Source organism: Eubalaena glacialis, chromosome 14 (assembly GCF_028564815.1).
Source record: "Eubalaena glacialis isolate mEubGla1 chromosome 14, mEubGla1.1.hap2.+ XY, whole genome shotgun sequence".
NCBI classification, from domain to species: domain Eukaryota; kingdom Metazoa; phylum Chordata; class Mammalia; order Artiodactyla; family Balaenidae; genus Eubalaena; species Eubalaena glacialis.
The window spans coordinates 47282731-47302309 of record NC_083729.1 but is presented as its reverse complement, the minus strand read 5'-3'; the positions used below and the strand labels follow the sequence as shown (position 1 = coordinate 47302309).

Below are 19579 nucleotides of genomic sequence, written 5' to 3'. Positions count from 1 at the left end.
TTGATGTAATATTTCAGGTTTAAATGCTTTGGGTACTTTTCTACATGTAAATATTTAAGTCTTGGATAAAGATAAAATAATATGTTAATACTATATGCATTTAATGTAGAGGGAAAAAGATTATCCCTATGTATAAGCTACCTCTCAAAAGTTTAGGATAACATATTGGAAAACTATAGTTACTGGATTATTAAGGATTTTTAGCATTATTAGAAACAGAATTGTACTCATAATTTTTACGTTTAGAAAGAGTTTTATTGTTCTCTGAGAGCATATCCGTATAGAAAATTTATGTTGTAGCATTCTTTTTTTTAATTTAATTTTTATTTTATATTAGAGTATAATTGATTTACAGTGCTGTGTTAGTTTCAGATGTACAGCATCGTGATTCAGTTATACATATACATATACATATATCCATTCTTTTCCACATTCTTTTCCCATATAGGTTATTACAGAATATTGAGTAGAGTTTCCTGTGCTATACATTAGGTCCTTGTTGATTATCTATTTTATATATAGTAGTGTGTATATGTTAATCCCATACTCCTAATTTATTTATTGATTGATTATTATTATTTTTATTTTATTTTTTTAAATTAACTTTTATTGGAGCATAGTTGCTTTACAATGTTGTGTTAGTTTCTGCTCTACAGCAAAATGAATCAGCTATACATATACATATATCCCCTCTTTTTTGGATTTCCTTCCCATTTAGGTCACCACAGTGCACTAAGTAGATTTCCCTGTGCTATAGAGTATGTTCTCATTAGTTGTCTATTTTATACATAGTATCAGTAGTGCCATACTCCTAGTTTAAAATGTGGTTTTTTTGGGGAAAGATGTGGTAGGGAAATCCACAAGAAAGGATTTCTTGGCATTATTATGGAGTAGGATCAGTGAGGTGCTGAGGCTGGCTTGTACCAGTTTGTGAGCCTATTGCTAAATTATAAGGAATTATGTGAGCTGGTGTAAACACAGCCATTTAAAAAATTAAATCATAAATGGAGGTAAATAAATACTCATTAAGATTTTCACTTCTTAATTATTTTACTGCATTTTACTATTAATCTATGATCTTGAGGTTATTTACATTTATTGTACCTATATGGTGGAAATACTATTTAGTAGTGTGCTGCTTCACATCTCTTTTCATCTCTGTGTTCAGTGACTTCATGTTGGTGGCTTGAAGTCAAACGTGGTGGGGGACAGCAGCCCCCAACCTTTTTGGCACCAGGGACTGGTTTTGTGGAAGACAATTTTTCCACTGACGGGGGGTGAGGTGGAGGGGGATGATGGTTTCAGGATGATTCAAGCGCATTTATTGTGCACTTTGTTTCTGTTATTATTACACTGTAATATATAATGAAATAATTATACAACTCACCATAATGCAGAATCAGTGGGAGCCCTGAGCTTGTTTTCACTTGCCACTCACTCATAGGGTTTTGATGTGAGTCTGCACACAATTGGTTTATTATGGTCTCTGTGCAGTCAGACCTCTCTGCTAATGATAATCTGTATTTGTAGCCATTCTCCAGTGCTAGCATCACCACCTCAGCTCCACCTCAGACCATCAGGCATCAGATTCTCATAAGGAGCCTGCAGCCTAGATCCCTTGCATGTGCAGTTTACAATAGGGTTCGTGCTCCTATGAGAATCTAATGTCACCGCTCGTCTGACAGGAGGTGGAGCTCAGGTGGTAATGCAAGCATGGGGAGCGGCTGTAAATATAGATGAAGCTTTGCTTGCTCCCCAGCTGCTCACCTCCTGCTGTGCGGCCCAGTTCCTAACGGGGTTGGGCACCCCTGGTAGCGGGTATTTGTACCATGGAAATTGGGAAATGCTATAAATCAGGACTTTTTTTTAGGAGCCTCAGAGTAAACATTTACCAGCACACTACTGAATAGGAAGTTCTTTTAGTGTAATGTTCTGCATGTTTGAAGATGCCTTTCTTTTATATCTGTCTCTCAAAATATATATTTATAGGGTGACTGAAAGTCTGGAAGCATAAAACTACTTATTTCATTATCACCACTGATAATTTATTTATCACCCTCAGGAAAATATGACAGAAATTAAAGCACATTAAATAAAATGAAAGCAACAAGTAATTAATTTTCCTATGTTTCGCAACTTTTTGGACATCCTAAATAGATAAATAAATAAATCGTGTGTGCATGTATTCTGTGATACTGTATGTGTGTGTGTGTGCGTATATTTATGTATATACATATGTAAATATAGTCAATCCTTATTATTTGGGGATTCTGAATTGGCAAATTCCCTAAAATGTATTTGTAGCCCCAAAATTGATACTTGAAATGCTTTTGTAGTCATTCCTGGACATGCACAGAGCAGTGAAAAATTTGAGTTGCCTGACCTGATCACATATTACTAGCTGAGGTTCAAACAAGGCAACACTCTGCCTTCTCTCCTCTCATACTGTAAGCAAGTGTCATTTTTGTGGTTTATTTAGTGCCATGTTTTTCTCATTTTTGTGCTTTTTTTTTGGTGATTTCGCTGTTTAAAATGGCCACTCAGCATGGTGCTGAAGTGCTGTTTAGTGTTACTAGCTACAAGAAGGCTGTAATGTGCCTTACAGAGAAAATACATGTGTTAGATAAGCTTTATTAGTTATAGTATAGTGCTGTTGACCGTGAGTATAACGTTAATAAATCAACAACATATACTGAATAAGGTGTCTTTAAACAGAAACACATAAAACAAGATATAGCTGATGAAAATGTTGTGACCAGAGGCTGAAGGAACGTAACCCTGTATTTCCCCTCAGAGCAGTGATTCAGTATTTGCTAATTCACTGTTCCCAGTGAGTTTATAGACATAATTACTTTGAATAATGAGAATCGACATGCAATTTAATGTTTTATTGATCGCTCAGGTAGTTCGTAAGGTACATGGTAAATATTCAAATATTTATGAATATGCAGAAATATCAATTAATATAAACATATCATATTTTATTTTATTTATCTTTTTCCTTTTTTTTTTTTTTTGATGTGGACCATTTTTAAAGTCTTTATTGGATTTGTTACAATATTGCTTCTGTTTTATGTTTTGGTTTTTTGGCCTCGAGGCATGTGGGATTTTAGCTCCCCGACCAGGAATCGAACCCGCACTCCCTGCACTGGTAGGCAAAGTATTAACCACTGGACCGCCAGGGAAGTCCCTGTATCATATTTTAAAGATTATTTTCTTTTCAACTTTTGTGTGATTCGTTAACATTAGAGAAACAGATAGCTTATATAGTTATTCCTCTCATTGGGTGTATTGTTTATATAGATGTTTATCAATAGAGGTCATTTTCTGGAACATTTAATTCATGATCCTAAAAGGTTTTATCTTGTTTCACCAGATTGTGTATATGAATCTTTATTGAACACTGCTATTGACATAGATTCACTAGAAGCACACTCACATTTAGATGAAGTCTGGATCAAAGAAGTGATAAAGAAGTCAGGGATGAAGTTAAAATGGAGCAAATTAAAACAGGACAAAGTCAGAGAAAATAAAGATGCTGTAAAAAGGTAAAACTTAACTGTATAAATTGGGGGAAGGAGACCACATTGTTTTATTCACACTTTTTAATGGAAAGATTTGCCTTAAAATTTCTTTTGCAATTAAAATGATGTGTGAGTATAGGTTAAACTTTTCTTCAAAGTGCTTAAAGTATCAAAAGGTATATTCAGGTTATTATAAAACTCTAAGAGTTGTTTTTCTTAGTTTGCTGAGTGTGTATATTGAGCCTGAATTTTAAAATTTTATTCAGTTCTGCTCATTGTTATGAAGATACCTACAGTAGGTGGGCAGTCATTATTATTTTATCATAAGTCATTGTATGTATAGAAGAGGAAAATAGTTATGTCTAATCAAAGCTGAATGTTGGGTTTTATTGTTAATGATAGTTCACAGAGATAACTGCAGATCAGTTCACTGGCTATAAAGTGTTTCTGATATTTAAGAAATGAAACTCCTTTGCTGTTAATTGTAGGCCCCAGGCAGATCCAGCTTTATTAATCCCAAGGTCCCCAGTTGTTACTATAATGGGCCATGTTGATCATGGAAAAACGACGTTACTTGACAAACTGCGAAAAACTCAAGTGGCAGCAATGGAAGCTGGAGGCATCACTCAGCACATTGGTGCCTTTCTTGGTATGAACACAGATCACCTTACAGTGTGCTTGGGAACCCCACGTATTATTTTCTTAAAATAGTGTCATAGTATGAAATATATGAATTTAAAGTAAAAGGAAGGCTCAAGCCTAAAGCCATTGGTTTGATGAAATGTAGAGCTGGTGGTTAATAAAGGTTATTTTGTACAGTGTATAAGAAGAAAGTTACACCTTTTGTATTCTAGCTCATTCTTAGTTTGGTTTAATGAGCCTAAGACTCTTCAATGCTAGGTTGTCATAATGTTACCACTCATAACTGAATAACAGCTGTCATTTGCTGAACAGCTAGCATGTGCCCAGCACTGTTCTGAGCACCTTGTATGCTTTATCTTTTTTTATCTTCGCAACATCATGAGGTAGGTATTAATATTCCTACATACATATAAGGAGGCTGAGGCTTGTTTAGGTTAAGTTACTTGCTCAAAGTACACAGCTAGTAAAGTGGCAAAGCCAGCATTTAAACCCAAGGCTGTTGGACTCAAATCCTGAGCTTCTAACTGTGTACTAAATTGCCTCTGTGGCTCAAGACAGTTGGTGCAGCTGGTGTTTGCTAATGCAGGAGTGGCTGCCTAGACAACTATCAGTCTGGTTTTTTCTCCAGAATATATTCCAGTTGGTACATTTATGAAAGTAGTTATATTCTAGAAATAGGATGAGTTTTAGTTTGAAATTATTACATGAAAAGAAAACCCTAAAGGTCTCACTGGTATGTTACCACTTTTCATTGTGGAATGATGATCCATATGCATTGTTCTGATTAAGATTAATGGGAAGAATAAAATTATTTTGAAGAATTATTGATTGTGTTGATAAGGTCATGTATGTTCCTTTGTATTAAGGAAGTATATATTTGAGTGCTTAGTGTTCTTGGATTTCTGTTTCCACAGTTTCTCTACCTTCTGGGGAAAAGATAACCTTTCTTGATACTCCAGGACATGCTGCTTTCTCAGCAATGAGAGCCAGAGGTGCTCACGTCACTGACATTATCATATTGGTTGTAGCTGCAGATGATGGAGTGATGAAACAAACTGTAGAATCCATTCAGCATGCCAAAGATGCTCAAGGTACTGTGTGGCTGACTTACATGTATCAGGAAGGAAGTTGCTTTCTTTTTTTTAAAGGATCTACTACAGAGTCACTGTTTTTACATGTTGCTCATTTAATCTTCCTGGCAATCCCAGGATTATTATACCTGTTCTACAGGTAAGGTGCAAAGAAAGTTGAATTGTTTTCCCAAAGACATTAACTACTAAGAAGAGTATAGCAGGATTCAACTTGGGACTTGTGACCACAAGTATGTTCCTTCCTCTACTGTTTACTTACTTGGCATGGTGTGACAATTTAACAGTCTCAAATGACTTTTTAAAAAACATTTTAACGTTTAACAGCTATAAAAGTAAGCCTAGAATAATGAACCCCTATGTACCCATCACCTCAATTCATTAGGAGTTACAAAGTGGTGATATTCTAATTGTTATTCCTTATTCATTTATTATCTGGAATTCTTCTCTAAAAGAGACTTTTCCCTCATCTGCTTTAAATAAGTTCTTTTTTGGTCAAAGGTATAAAATTGAAACTTTTGGAAAATACTTGGCTATCTTCTCCCTTATTTCTCCATTTAAAAATTGTAATAATAGGGAATTCCCTGGCAGTCCAGTGGTTAGGACTGCACACTTTCACTGCCGAGGGCACGAGTTCAATCCCTGGTTGGGGAACTAAGATCCTGCAAGCCACGTGGCGTGGCCAAGGGAAAAAAAAAAATTGTAGTAATAAACACCACACACATACTTTGTACATTCATTCTTATTGTGATATGACCCTACACCAACTGAGAAAATACTGTTGTCTTGAGAAAATGTACCTGATGGAATGCATCATATTCCCCTAGGTTTGTTGGCAAGAAAAAAAAGAAAGGGTTGACAATCATTGATCTAGTCCAGTTTTTTTTTCATCTCACAGCATGAAAACTAAGACCCAGAGGGTGGCAGGAACTTCCCCAGTTACAGTTAATTTGCAGCATGCTTGCATTTGGAATCTGGTCTTCTAGCTTCAGTGTTCCTCTCTTTATTTTTTAATTCCTCAAAACTACCTTTGTGGAATGGGCTATGTTCTTAATGATCCTAGGGAATATAATAAAAATAAGAGTGGTAAATCTGTCAGGGACCCCATAACAAAGCAGTTGATTGAGATGTGATAAATTCCTTACATCATGCTTTCTGTACCTGTTCTCTTGGTGCCTGTTAAGTTCCAGCTGATCAATATAGAATGTACTTTTTCATAATAATAGGCTATGGATTGCATAGCTCTTTCGTGTCTGTTTTCAATTTCTATTCCTTTGATACCTGAGAAAATTGCAGAGTTGGTGAAACTCAATCAGAGAATTATCTCCTAGAATTTTGTGTGAGTTCTCTAATGAAAGGGTATGTTTAATAATGACAAGTAGATTATAAGATTATTTGGTTCATTCATTAAGTAAACATTTATTGAGAATCTACTTTGTGTCAGTCACTCAGCTAAGTGTGTATGAAGAAAGAGTTGCTGTAAATCCTAAAAGAAAGTTTACAATAATGGTACTTAGTTTCACCCAAAGGTGAGATGTTGGGTTTTAACAGGGAATTAAACTCCTGGAAAGAAGAGGCAAATGATCTAGTATTAGAATTAGAATCTTCTCTTGATTTTTCTTTTCTGGAGATTATCTCTAGTGTAGTTGCTGATCTTGCTTTCAGATTTAAGGATAGTCCTTTCTCTACCCTAAATACTGTTGTGTGTTTTGTTTTTGTTTTTTAATCATCATAATTGCGTATTCTTAATTCAGAATCTTATAATTGCAGTTTTGACATCTCTCATCTGGAATCCTTCATGTGTATAAAGCAGAGTAGGTGGGTGTAAAGTGGGTCTTCTTAGGTCTTTTGTTAGATAAATACATCCACTGGGTCAAGAGAAAGCCAGAAAACATTGGCGTCTTTCATTGTGAATACCTGGAGTTGAAGTGTCATCATTTGCACTCTTCTTAACTCTGTCTCTTTCAGTTCCTATTGTCCTTGCCATAAACAAATGTGACAAAGCTGAGGCTGATCCTGAGAGAGTGAAAAAAGAACTGCTAGCTTATGATGTGGTATGTGAGGATTATGGAGGCGACGTTCAAGCAGTGCATGTTTCTGCACTCACGGTAAGTGCGGGCACCTCAGAGACAGTGTGTTCAGGTGGGAGTGCTACACATCATGCACACAGTGCCTTATACCTAGAGAACATTTTGACATCCATAATTTCTGTTGTTGTTTAAAAATTCTCTGAGAACTAGGCAAAGCTGGTATCATTATCCTAGTTTGGCAGATTAGAAATTAGGCTCAGAAAGATTAGTTATCAATCCAGAGGGGTCGGGTTTACCTATGCTTTTCTTACTACGAGGTACTTAGAATGAGGAGAATAAGTGGTGAATGATGTGGGGATAGGATAATAGTAGGATAAAGACTGTTTTAAGCAGAAACGAAATTCAGTTGGCAATGAAAAGTGCTTGTTTTTAAAGTGAAAAACTATAGAATAGGTCTTAGGGCATTTAAGAGAAATTTAAACAAATAAAACTTTTTACTAATACAGTGTTGAAATATTTGGGTTCAGTTTGTTATTGATTGACTCAGTGTTTCTATGGACTAAATTGCTATAAGTTTTATAATGTTATTTATGATGAATTCCATTTTCTTTTAAATTACCAATTATTCTCTTCTGGATAAAATACACCAAGGAAGCTCAGTACATGCTTTGTGATAGCATTTTCCAATTCTCTTGTCCTATACAGGTTGCTGCTAAGTAAAAATTTCCTTTTTTGTCCATTCTTACCATATTCCATGGTTTACTCGTAATATGGACTTCTTTTCTTCTGATCATTCGGTGAAGAAATTGTACTTTATTTGGCCACCTTCCTCCAATTGAGTCTCATTTTATCTTTACTTTTCCTAAATTTGTTACCTCCAAGATGATTAGAAGTTATGCCTCTGTTAATAGTAAAACTATGCCTCTTTTTCTCTGAAACTCATAAAATGCCACCTTACTTTGTCATCTTTCTACTATACCTTGATTGTTACTACAATGTGAAAACCAGATGGCAAGATTAGAACATTTGAAGACATGACCACCTTTTCTGCCCAGATATTAGATGAGTAGATAGATAGATGTAAAGCTGCTTAGGCAAATTTGGAGGCATGGCAGAGGTGAATCCTGGGAATGGAGGTAAGAGAGTGTCAGGGAAGTAAGATGAGGCCTTCTTTTCCAAGGAAGAATAGAGGACTCTTCATGCAAAGAAACAACCCCAGCTCTGCTTTTCAGAGCAGCATTTTGTAAATTGGAATAAATACTAGGAATAAGTAGATGGGTAAGCAAAGTGTTTAGTTAGTTTTGTTACAGTTGTCTCTGTTGCTTTATATTGTAACAATTGTGAGCAATCTCTTAGCTGACGTGGAGAATGGAAAAATCCCTTGTCCATGAGTTCCAATTCCATCACCCGTTAATCAGCTGCATGATCTTGGAGCCTTAGAAAGCATAGTAGACATAGATCATTAAAGGTGAAAGAATCATCTAATCTAGCTCCTTCATTTTACAGTTGAGGAAAGGTGATCTAGGAGGTGAAGTGATTTTCCAAGGTTGTACAGCTGGGTAGTTGCAGAGTATAGGTTATAGCTTGGGTCTAGTAAGTGCTTTTTCTCCTTATTTATTTAATAACAGTAAATAGTGTTTGATTTACTTATTTTACAGGATTCTTGAGTGGATCAGATGAAATCAGTGAAAGCTTGTTCAATTGGATAGAACTTCAATTGTAATGTAGCATTGTAAAGAAAGTGAGAGGAAGAAAACACAATTGTAGAGACAGATGGAGGACAGAGGGTGAAAGAAGCATGTGTTTATAAAAGGGTATTAACAAACTCTAGTAGCTATTCTTAGAAATATATATAGATAGATAATATATATATAATATATATATTATATACATATAATATCTATCTATATATGTATAGCCACTGTTTGTTGCAAGATCTGTCCTTGGGTCAGATTTTCTTGCTTATCTCTTCCTCCCTCCCTCCCTCCCTCCCTCCCTCCCTTCCTTCCTTCCTTCTTTCCTTCCTTCCTTCTTCCTTCTTCCTTCTTCCCTTCCTCCCTTCCTCCCTCCCTTCCTTCTTTCCTTCCTTCAAATAGGGTAATTCATGTTTTTGTTTTTTTTTTAACATCTTTATTAGAGTATAATTGCTTTACAGTGGTGTGTTAGTTTCTGCTTTATAACAAAGTGAATCAGCTATACATATATCCCCATATCTCCTCCCTCTTGCATCTCCCTCCCACCCTCCCTATCCCACCCCTCTAGGTGGTCACAAAGCACTGAGCTGATCTCCCTGTGCTATGCGGCTGCTTCCCACTAGCTATCAGTTTTGTATTTGGTAGTATATATAAGTCCATGCCACTCGCACTTTGTCCCAGCTTACCCTTCCCCCTCCCCGTGTCCTCAAGACCATTCTCTATGTCTGCATCTTTATTCCTGTCCTGCCCCTAGGTTCTTCGTAACCATTTTTTCTTTTTTTTTTTAGATTCCATATATATGTGTTAGCATATGGTATTTGTTTTTCTCTTTCTGACTTACTTCACTCTGTATGACAGACTTTAGGTCCATCCACCTCACTACAAATAACTCAGTTTCGTTTCTTTTTATGGCTTAGTAATATTCCATTGTGTAACTGTGCCACATCTTCATTTATTCATCTGTCAATGGACACTTAGGTTACTTCCATGTCCTGGCTATTGTAAATAGAGCTGCAGTGAACATTGTGGGACATGACTCTTTGAATTATGGTTTTCTCAGGGTATATGCCCAGTAGTGGGATTGCTGGGTCATATGGTGGTTCTACTTTTAGTTTTTTAAGGAACCTCCATACTGTTCTCCATAGTGGCTGTATCAATTTACATTCCCACCAACAGTGCAAGAGGGTTCCCTTTTCTCCACACCCTCTCCAGCATTTATTGTTTGTAGATTTTTTGGTGATGGCCATTCTGACCGGTGTGGGGTGATACCTCATTGTAGTTTTGATTTGTGTTTCTCTAATGATTAGTGATGTTGAGCATCCTTTCATGTGTTTGTTGGCAATCTGTATATCTTCTTGGAGAAATGTCTATTTAGGTCTTCTGCCCATTTTTGGATTGGGTTGTTTGTTTTTTTGATATTGAGCTGCATGAACTGCTTGTAAATTTTGGAGATTAATCCTTTGTCAGTTGCTTCATTTTCAAATATTTTCTCCCATTCTGAGGGTTGTCTTTCCATCTTCTTTATGGTTTCCTTAGCTGTGCAAAAGCTTTTAAGTTTCATTAGGTCCCATTTGTTTATTTTTGTTTTTATTTCCATTTCTCTAGGAAGTGAGTCGAAAAGGATCTTGCTGTGATTTATGTCATAGAGTGTTCTGCCTATGTTTTCCTCTAAGAGTTTTATAGTGTCTGGCCTTCCATTTAGGTCTTTAATCCATTTTGAGTTTATTTTTGTGTATGGTGTTAGGGAGTGTTCTAATTTCATTCTTTTACATGTAGCTGTCCAGTTTTCCCAGTACCACTTATTGAAGAGGCTGTCTTTTCTCCATTGTATATTCTTGCCTCCTTTATCAAAAATAAGGTGACCATATGTGCGTGGGTTTATCTCTGGGCTTTCTATCCTGTTCCATTGATCTGTATTTCTCTTTTTGTGCCAATACCATACTGTCTTGATTACTGTAGCTTTGTAGTATACTCTGAAGTCAGGGAGCCTGATTCCTCCAGCTCCGTTTTTCTTTCTCAAGATTGCTTTGGCTATTCGGGGTCTTTTGTGTTTCCATACAAATTGTGAAATTTTTTGTTTGAGTTCTGTGAAAAATTGGTAGTTTGATAGGGATTGCACTGGATCTGTAGATTGCTTTGGGTAGTATAGTCATTTTCACAATGTTGATTCTTCCAATCCAAGAACATGGTATATCTGTCCATCTGTTTGTATCATCTTTAATTTCTTTCATCAGTGTCTTATAGTTTTCTGCATACAGGTCTTTTATCTCCTTAGGTAGGCTAATTCCTAAGTATTTTATTCTTTTTGTTGCAGTGGTAAATGGGAGTGTTTCCTTAATTTTTCTTTCAGATTTTTCATCATTAGTATATAGGAATTCAAGAAATTTCTGTGCATTAGTTTTGTATCCTGCTACTTTACCAAATTCATTGATTACCTCTAGTAGTTTTCTGGTAGAGTCTTTAGGATTCTCTATGTATAGTGTCATGTCATCCGCAAACAGTGACAGCTTTACTTCTTCTTTTCCGATTTGGACTTCTTTTATTTCTTTTTCTTCTCTGATTGCTGTGGCTAAAACTTCCAAAACTGTGTTGAATAATAGCAGTGAGACTGGGCAACCTTGTCTTGTTCCTGATCTTAGTGGAAATGCTTTCAGTTTTTCACCATTGAGAAAGGTGTTGGCTGTGGGTTTGTCACATATGGCCTTTATTATGTTGAGGTAAGTTCCCTCTATGCCTACTCTCTGGAGGGTTTTTATCATAAATGGGTGTTGAATTTTGTCAAAAGCTTTTTCTGCATCTATTCAGTTGATCATATGGTTTTTCTCCTTTAGTTTGTTAATATGGTGTATCACATTGATTGATTTGTGTATATTGAAGAATCCTTGCATTCCTGGGATAAACCCCACTTGATCATGGTGTATGATCCTTTTAATGTGCTGTTGGATTCTGTTTGCTAGTATTTTGTTGAGGATTTTTGCATCTATGTTCATCAGTGATATTGGCCTGCAGTTTTCTTTCTTTGTGACATCTTTGTCTGGTTTTGGTATCAGGGTGATGGTGGCCTCGTAGAATGAGTTTGGGAGTGTTCCTCCCTCTGCTATATTTTGGAAGAGTTTGAGAGGATAGGAGTTAGCTCATCTCTAAATGTTTGAAAGAATTCGCCTGTGAAGCCATCTGATCCTGAGCTTTTGTTTGTTGGAAGATTTTTAATCACAGTCTCAATTTCAGTGCTTGTGATTGGTCTGTTTATATTTTCTATTTCTTCCTGGTTCAGTCTTGGAAAGTTGTGCTTTTCTAAGAATTTGTCCATTTCTTCCAGGTTGTCCATTTTATTGGCATAGAGTTGCTTATAGTAGTCTCTCATGATCCTTTGTATTTCTGCAGTGTCAGTGGTTACTTCTCCTTTTTCATTTGTAATTCTATTGATTTGAGTCTTCTCCCTTTTTTTCTTGATGAGTCTGGCTAATGGTTTATCCATTTTGTTTATCTTCTCAAAGAACCAGCTTTTAGTTTTATTGATCTTTGCTATTGTTTCCTTCAGTTCTTTTTCATTTATTTCTGATCTTTATGATTTCTTTCCTTCTGCTAACTTTGGGGTTTTTTTGTTCTTCTTTCTCTAGTTGCTTTAGGTGTAAGGTTAGGTTGTTTATTTGAGATGTTTCTTGTGTCTTGAGGTAGGTAGGATTGTATTGCTATAAACTTCCGTCTTAGAACTGCTTTTGCTGCATCCCATAGGTTTTGGGTCGTCGTGTTTTCATTGTCATTTGTTTCTAGGTATTTTTTGATTTCCTCTTTGATTTCTTCAGTGATCTCTTGGTTATTAAGTAGTGTATTGTTTAGCCTCCATGTGTCTGTATGTTTTACAGATTTTTTCCTGTAATTGATATCTAGTCTCGTAGCATTGTGTAATTCATGTTTTTAATCCTTAAAAAGTGTAACTGTCGAGGATTATTTGGCTTTCTGATCCTGGTATTTACATTTACAGATATTATTTATTAATGTATATTAACAGTTTTTTTTTGTTATTAAAGGGCGATAACCTGATGGCTTTGGTAGAGGCAACAATTGCTCTTGCAGAAATGTTAGAATTGAAAGCAGACCCTACTGGTCCAGTTGAAGGAACAGTAATAGAATCTTTCACAGACAAAGGAAGAGGGTAGGTCTGTTAAAATGCTTGCTTTCTAATAATTTTATTCCATTGTTTTTGTGACTTGATTATATAACCGTATCTTATGTTTATTGCAGATTATTGTTAGTCCCTGAACAATATTTTCAAAGCATTTGTTTTAAAAAATATGGATTTCCCTGGCAGTCCAGTGGTTAAGACTCTGCGCTTCCACTGAAGGGGACACGGGTTCGACCCCTGGTTGGGGAAGTTCTGCATGCCGCTGCGGTGTGGCCAAAAAAAAAAATTAAAAAAAATAAAAGTATTTTATTGCACTGGCACACAGAACACAAACATGCAGTTATCAGTAGATCATAGCAAATATGTGTGTACATTTAGTAGTCATATTTAGGTGACTTAGTAGTTCAGTTTGCTTGATTTTTTTTTTTTTTTTCCCCCACTGACTTAACTGAATTGCTAAAGCCTTATAGACTAACATAACTTGGAATAAAATAGCAATTGTTGCATTTTAGGGTTTCTAAATTCTTTATGTCCTTACGCATTAATACATAGTAAGATTGTTGGAATAGTGTTCTCTTCTTTAATTTCCCTCCCTATTAGCAAAAGAGGTCTTTTCACTTCTTAACAAATTAGTTACAGAAAGGAGATTAGGATTCTGTCAGAACACTTAGCTGTCTGCACCCTTCACTACCATAACCTTACAAGAAATGTTTTTTGTTTTCTTTTTTTTTTAATTGTGGTAAAAAGTGCATAATATTAAATTTACCATCTTAACCATTTTGAAACGTACAGTTTAGTAGTATTAAGTATATTCATATTGTTGTGCAACAGATCTCTAGAACTTTTTCATCTTGCAAAACAAACTCTATACCCATGAAGCACTAATTTCCCCGCCCTCCTCCCCCCCAGCCTTTGGCAACTATCTTTCAGTAGTTGTTTCCATGATTTTGACTACTTTAGATACTTCATATGAGTGGAATCATATAATATTGTCCTTTTTTACTGGCTTATTTCATTTAGCATATGTTCATCCAGGAGGTTCATCTGTATTCTAGCATGTGACAGGATTTTCTTTTTTTAAGGTTTTATAATACTCCATTATATATATATACTGCATGTTCTTTATCCATTCTTCCATTGACGGACATTTAGGTTGTAATTATGAAGAAATGTCTTTATAGTACGAAAAACTGTTTGAGAAGTTGAGAAGTGGTGGAATTAACCCTGTGTGTTCAAATTATATATTTTTTAATCTCATAAAGATATCTTTACTGAGAAAGTGCCATTGCATCCTGATTATGGTATTAAGAGTATATACTTTTATTTTCATATTAGTCCTGTTACTACAGCTGTAATTCAAAGAGGAACTTTGAGAAAAGGCTCCATTCTGGTTGCTGGAAAGAGTTGGGCAAAAGTACGCTTAATGTTTGATGAAAATGACAAAGCAATCAATGAGGCCTGTCCCAGCATGCCAGTGGGAATTATAGGCTGGAGAGACCTCCCTTCTGCAGGAGATGAAATTCTTGAAGTAGAATCTGAGGTATATCAAGCTTAATTCCTATACAGTAGATATGATGTAATGATTTAAAATATCAATCTATAATGTTATATCAAATAAGTAATAAATAATTCAGTACTATAATGGGCTGTGAGGGGGCCAGTGATGTCATTTTAGAGTTTGGCTGTAGAATTTTTTAAAATTTGAGATAAGATTTTTAAATAATTTCAAATTTACACAAAGCCTCCATATTAAAGTTTTATAAGTTTCTTAAAACTTTAAAATTAGTGGTTTCATATATGAGCTAGGCTAATTTCATAGTGGAGGAAAAAACCAGCAGTCACTGGTTTCTATTTAGTTAAATAATTCCCTTTTTTTTTTTCCCCTATAAAGCCAAGGGCACGTGAAGTTGTTCACTGGAGGAAGTATGAGCAAGAACAGGAGAAAAATAAAGAGGATCTGGAATTAATAGAAGAAAAGCGAAAGGAACACCAAGAAGCACATCGGAAAGCCCGCGAGAAGTATGGCACTTTGCCCTGGAAGGAGAGGTCATTTATAAAGTACAAAATAAAAAAACAGCAGCAACCCTTAAAGCCAAAAGAAAAAGCAGGAGGAGATTCAAATGTACTTCCTATAATTATTAAAGGTGACTTTTAAAAGATTTTACTTTACAACTCATTTTAGGAATATATGTATTTTGTCATTCTCACAATTAATTTGGGCCATTAAATTTAAGCCAAATGATTTCAGTATTTTGGGGGGGAATTTTTTAAAATTGAGATATACTTGACATGTAACATTGTATTAGTTTCATAATGATTCAGTATTTGCATATATGGTGAAATGATCACCATAATAAGTCTAGTTAACATCTGTCACCATCCTTAGTTATAAAATTTTTTTTTCTTGTGATGAGCACTTTTAATATCTACTCTCTTAGCAACTTTCAAATATGCAATGCAGTGTTATTAACTATAGTCACCATGCTGCATATTATATTCCCATGACATATTTATTTTATAACTGGAAGTTTGTGCCTTTTGACCCTCTTCACCCTTTTTGCCCACCCCCTCACTGGGGGAGATTTCCTTAGTAAACATTTATCTAGTGGATTTTGTTGTAAATGTACATTTGGTTCTTTATACTTTATTCAGTTAAGTAGATATTTATAATGCTAAACCTAAAGAAAAGTGGATTTTGTGGTAAATGCTATTCCTATTATTGCTTTAAATAGATTGTCATTTTTGTGTCTGTTAATTTCTAACTCCTAACACCAATAATTTTAAACTTTTGCTGCATTTAGGTGATGTTGACGGTTCCGTTGAGGCCATTTTGAACATTATGGATACCTATGATGCTTCACATGAGTGTGAACTAGAGTTAGTACATTTTGGTGTGGGTGATATTAGTGAAAATGATGTTAACCTTGCTGAAACATTTCATGGTGAGGATTCCATTTCCTGTTTGTTTAACTGTGTTCCCTAGAGCATACTGTGGACCATTAGCTTCTGTCTTTTGTTGCTGGGCTAGTCACACCTGACATTTTACCCCCATCGGTATCCCCCTTCCTGTTGCAGCTCAGTCTCAGCTAGTGATTGAGGGCAAACGGGATGTGCAGTATTGCAGCCACAGCTCCATTGTGGCTGTCATTGTTGTACTGAAACTTTGGGGAACTATTTCAAGCCCCAGTAGTATTTCTTGAATGTACCATTACTGTCTCCTCACCCCTTCCAGTTCCCCACCAAACCCAGGCTTGGTTCTCTCTCTCTCTTTCATTTAGACTTTTTGAATGCTCCTTAATCTGCAATCAGCCTACTCAGTACTTTCCTTCATCTTTTACTTTCGGTTGCCTATTTTTGTTTACTTATAATTTTACAAATTATATTTTTCTTAAATCAAAAGCTCTTTTTAGCTTTATATGCCTTGAAGACAAGGGGACTGTTTATGAGTCAAACTTACGATACACAGAAAGGGGACTCATGACTTCATGACTGTCGCTTTAACTAGGTTTAACATCTAGGCAAAGCACCAGTGTTATTGAGTGATTAATGAATCATTTAGGAAGGGGGTACTTCATGACCTAACTTGATTAGAATTAGATGTTACCTCTACTACTGAAAAGGTGTTTTCAATAATGTTGGTTATTTCAGAGTATTTTATGGGCACTGACTTTTCTATTAATGTAGATAGTATGATGCATTGAATGATTTCTTAATGATAATAAGACTTTCAAGGTGGTTCTGTTTTTCTCCTGATTAAGCCATTTGCATAAATTTTTTTCACACCCCCAAAGTATTTGCAGTTAAATACATTATTTGTTCTTTGGTAAAATGGTCAGCTCCATGGAACTTCTTTCATTTCTTAAACAACTCTTGAACTTTACCAATTAAGTAACTACAGTTGACACTTAAACACGGGTTTGAACTGCGGGTCCACGTATACATGGATTTTTTCAATAGTAAATATTACAGTACTACAAGATCCGAGGTTGGTTAACTCCTCGGATGTGGAGGAACTGCATTTATATGGAGGGCCAACCATAAATTATGCTTGGATTTTCAACTACACGGAGGATTGGTGCCCCTAACACCTGTGTTGCTCAAGGGTCATCTGTATTTTTTGAACATCTTTTGGCCAGCTGAATACCTAAGAGCAAACAACAAAAGTTGTAGACTATAAGATTATAATTAATAACGGAATTGTTATTAAAATAATGTAATATTTCAGTTCTAATCATTTTTTTATTTCTCTGGTATGAAAGCTTCATTTAGCATATTGCCTTGCACATTATGGTCATTTAAAATAATGTTTCTTAAATGATTGGATTTAAAAATCATAAAGAAATCTTCCTTGTTTAATAAGCCACAATAGAATTTATAAAATCCTTTCATTAATTTAAAAATTAACTAGTTTTCGTGAGAAAAAATTATAGAATTTACCTCTCCTACTCGCTTTTAATTTACATAGAAGCAAAAAATTTAGATTTGAGTTTTTGCTTGAAAGACAAACTGTTTAATGCAATATTTGTACTACTTTATTGTATTTATGCTTGCCAGGTGTTATATACGGCTTCAATGTGAATGCAGGCAATGTTATCCAGCAGTCGGCTGCAAAAAAAGGAGTAAAAATTAAACTTCACAAAATCATTTACCGTCTTATTGAAGATTTGCAGGAGGAACTGAGCAGTAGATTGCCCTGCATTGTGGAAGAGCACACAATAGGTGAGTGTTCACTGAATGTTTAAACATTCATATCTAACCTGCTGTAAATAACACTTGAAAGCAAAGTTTAAGGGAAATGTATTTTGCTGTTTAAATATGTTCACTGTTCCAACACATATCCTGTGTTCTAGAAAAAGATGACGACTATAGATAAAGTTTCAGTGTAACTTCGTATGAATTATAAACACCTGCCCTCTGCAAGGTGTGCTTTTGGCTGTGAGGATACAAAGGCAAATAAGGCAGTAAGAACTTGCCCTCTAGTTAGACATAAACCACTAATTGTAACACAGAGTAGACTGGGATGGGAGGCATAAACATTATTAACAGTGTTGTGGAAGGAGCCATTGATTTTGTCCAGCAGCTGACAGAGAAATCCACCATGAGAAGAAAATTTACTTTACATTTAAATATCAAACATTTAAAAATATTTTTTTCTAACATGTCCCTTGGCCAGTTTAACGGCTAAATTTATTTCAGATGGACTGAATCAGTTTATCTGTTCCTTTTCCTCCCCACATCCAGATATTTTTGGTTAACTTTTAATTTTGATGATAGTTTTATATTTCCAGAAAAATTACTGGAAAAGTATAAGCAACTCCCTCCCAGTTCACCAGTTGTTTACATTTTGCCCCATTTGCTTTAGTCCTCCCCCTTCACACACACACACACACACACTTTTTTTTTCTGGGCCATTTGATAGTAAATTTGAGATACTGTGTTCATTTGCCCCTAAATATTTGCATTTCCTAAACACAAGGATGTTCTCGTATGAAACTGCAGAACAAGCATCAAACTCAGGAAATTGAACATTAACACTCTTACCTAAGTCACAGTCCATGTTCCAGTTTTGTTCATTGTCCCTATATAATTACTTTATAAATATATGTTTTTCCCTCAGTCCAGGATCACAGATTAGGTTCTTCAGTCTTCTTTGACCTTGACTTTTTTTTTTTTTTAAAGAGTTAATCACTCCTAGTTTTTTTTGTTTTTTAAAATAATTAATTAATATATTTTAAAATTATTTTTGGCTGTGTTGGGTCTTCGTTTCTGTGCGAGGGCTTTCTCTAGTTGCGGCAAGTGGGGGCCACTCTTCATCGCGGTGCGCGGGCCTCTCACTATCGCGGCCTCTCTTGTTGCGGAGCACAGGCTCCAGACGCACAAGGCTCAGTTGTTGTGGCTCACGGGCCTAGTTGCTCCGCGGCATGTGGGATCTTCCCAGACCAGGGCTCGAACCCGTGTCCCCTGCATTGGTAGGCAGACTCTCAACCACTGCGCCACCAGGGAAGCCCCAACCTTGACATTTTTGAAGTGTATATAGGCCAGTGATTTTGTTGGATGTACTTTAATTTGGATTTGTCTGTTTCCTCATGATGAGACTCAGTATTTGCATTTTTGGTCCACAGTACAGATTTATTTTAGGCTTTTCTGACCTACTTACTAAACATGATCACACAGAGATTTGTATGTTCTTGTGCTAAGAGCAATTTGGAAAACTGAGTCATATGAGGGTTTCCAGGAGTTAAGTGAGCACCAAATAACACTAACCCTAGAAAACTGGTACATTATAGTGTGTGATACCGTGTCATTATTGGAATTTGTTTTAAATTTCAGTCAGTAAAAAAAAAATATTAAGCTGACTCACAGAATTAGTACTCTTAAGTGTAGATAAATTACCCGTGGTGAGATTAAAAATAAATCAGGCAACAACGGATGGTCCATTCAAGAAAATATATTGAGGGACAACTGAAAATTAGGT

At 35.6% G+C, this 19579-nt stretch overlaps 1 protein-coding gene across 5 annotated transcripts in view; it reads left to right on the top strand.

Annotated features, from left to right (window-relative positions):
• MTIF2 (mitochondrial translational initiation factor 2) overlaps window positions 1–19579 on the top strand; it is a 42234-nt gene that overhangs the window by 21396 nt on the left and 1259 nt on the right. For all 5 annotated transcript variants that reach the window (XM_061210738.1, XM_061210736.1, XM_061210739.1 and 2 more), the window contains 9 exons: window positions 3377–3548; window positions 4013–4173; window positions 5081–5257; window positions 7223–7362; window positions 13010–13134; window positions 14440–14644; window positions 14996–15248; window positions 15906–16046; window positions 17659–17823. In XM_061210738.1, coding sequence (XP_061066721.1) covers window positions 3377–3548; window positions 4013–4173; window positions 5081–5257; window positions 7223–7362; window positions 13010–13134; window positions 14440–14644; window positions 14996–15248; window positions 15906–16046; window positions 17659–17823 — 1539 coding nt within the window. The remainder of the gene's footprint in view (window positions 1–3376; window positions 3549–4012; window positions 4174–5080; window positions 5258–7222; window positions 7363–13009; window positions 13135–14439; window positions 14645–14995; window positions 15249–15905; window positions 16047–17658; window positions 17824–19579) is intronic.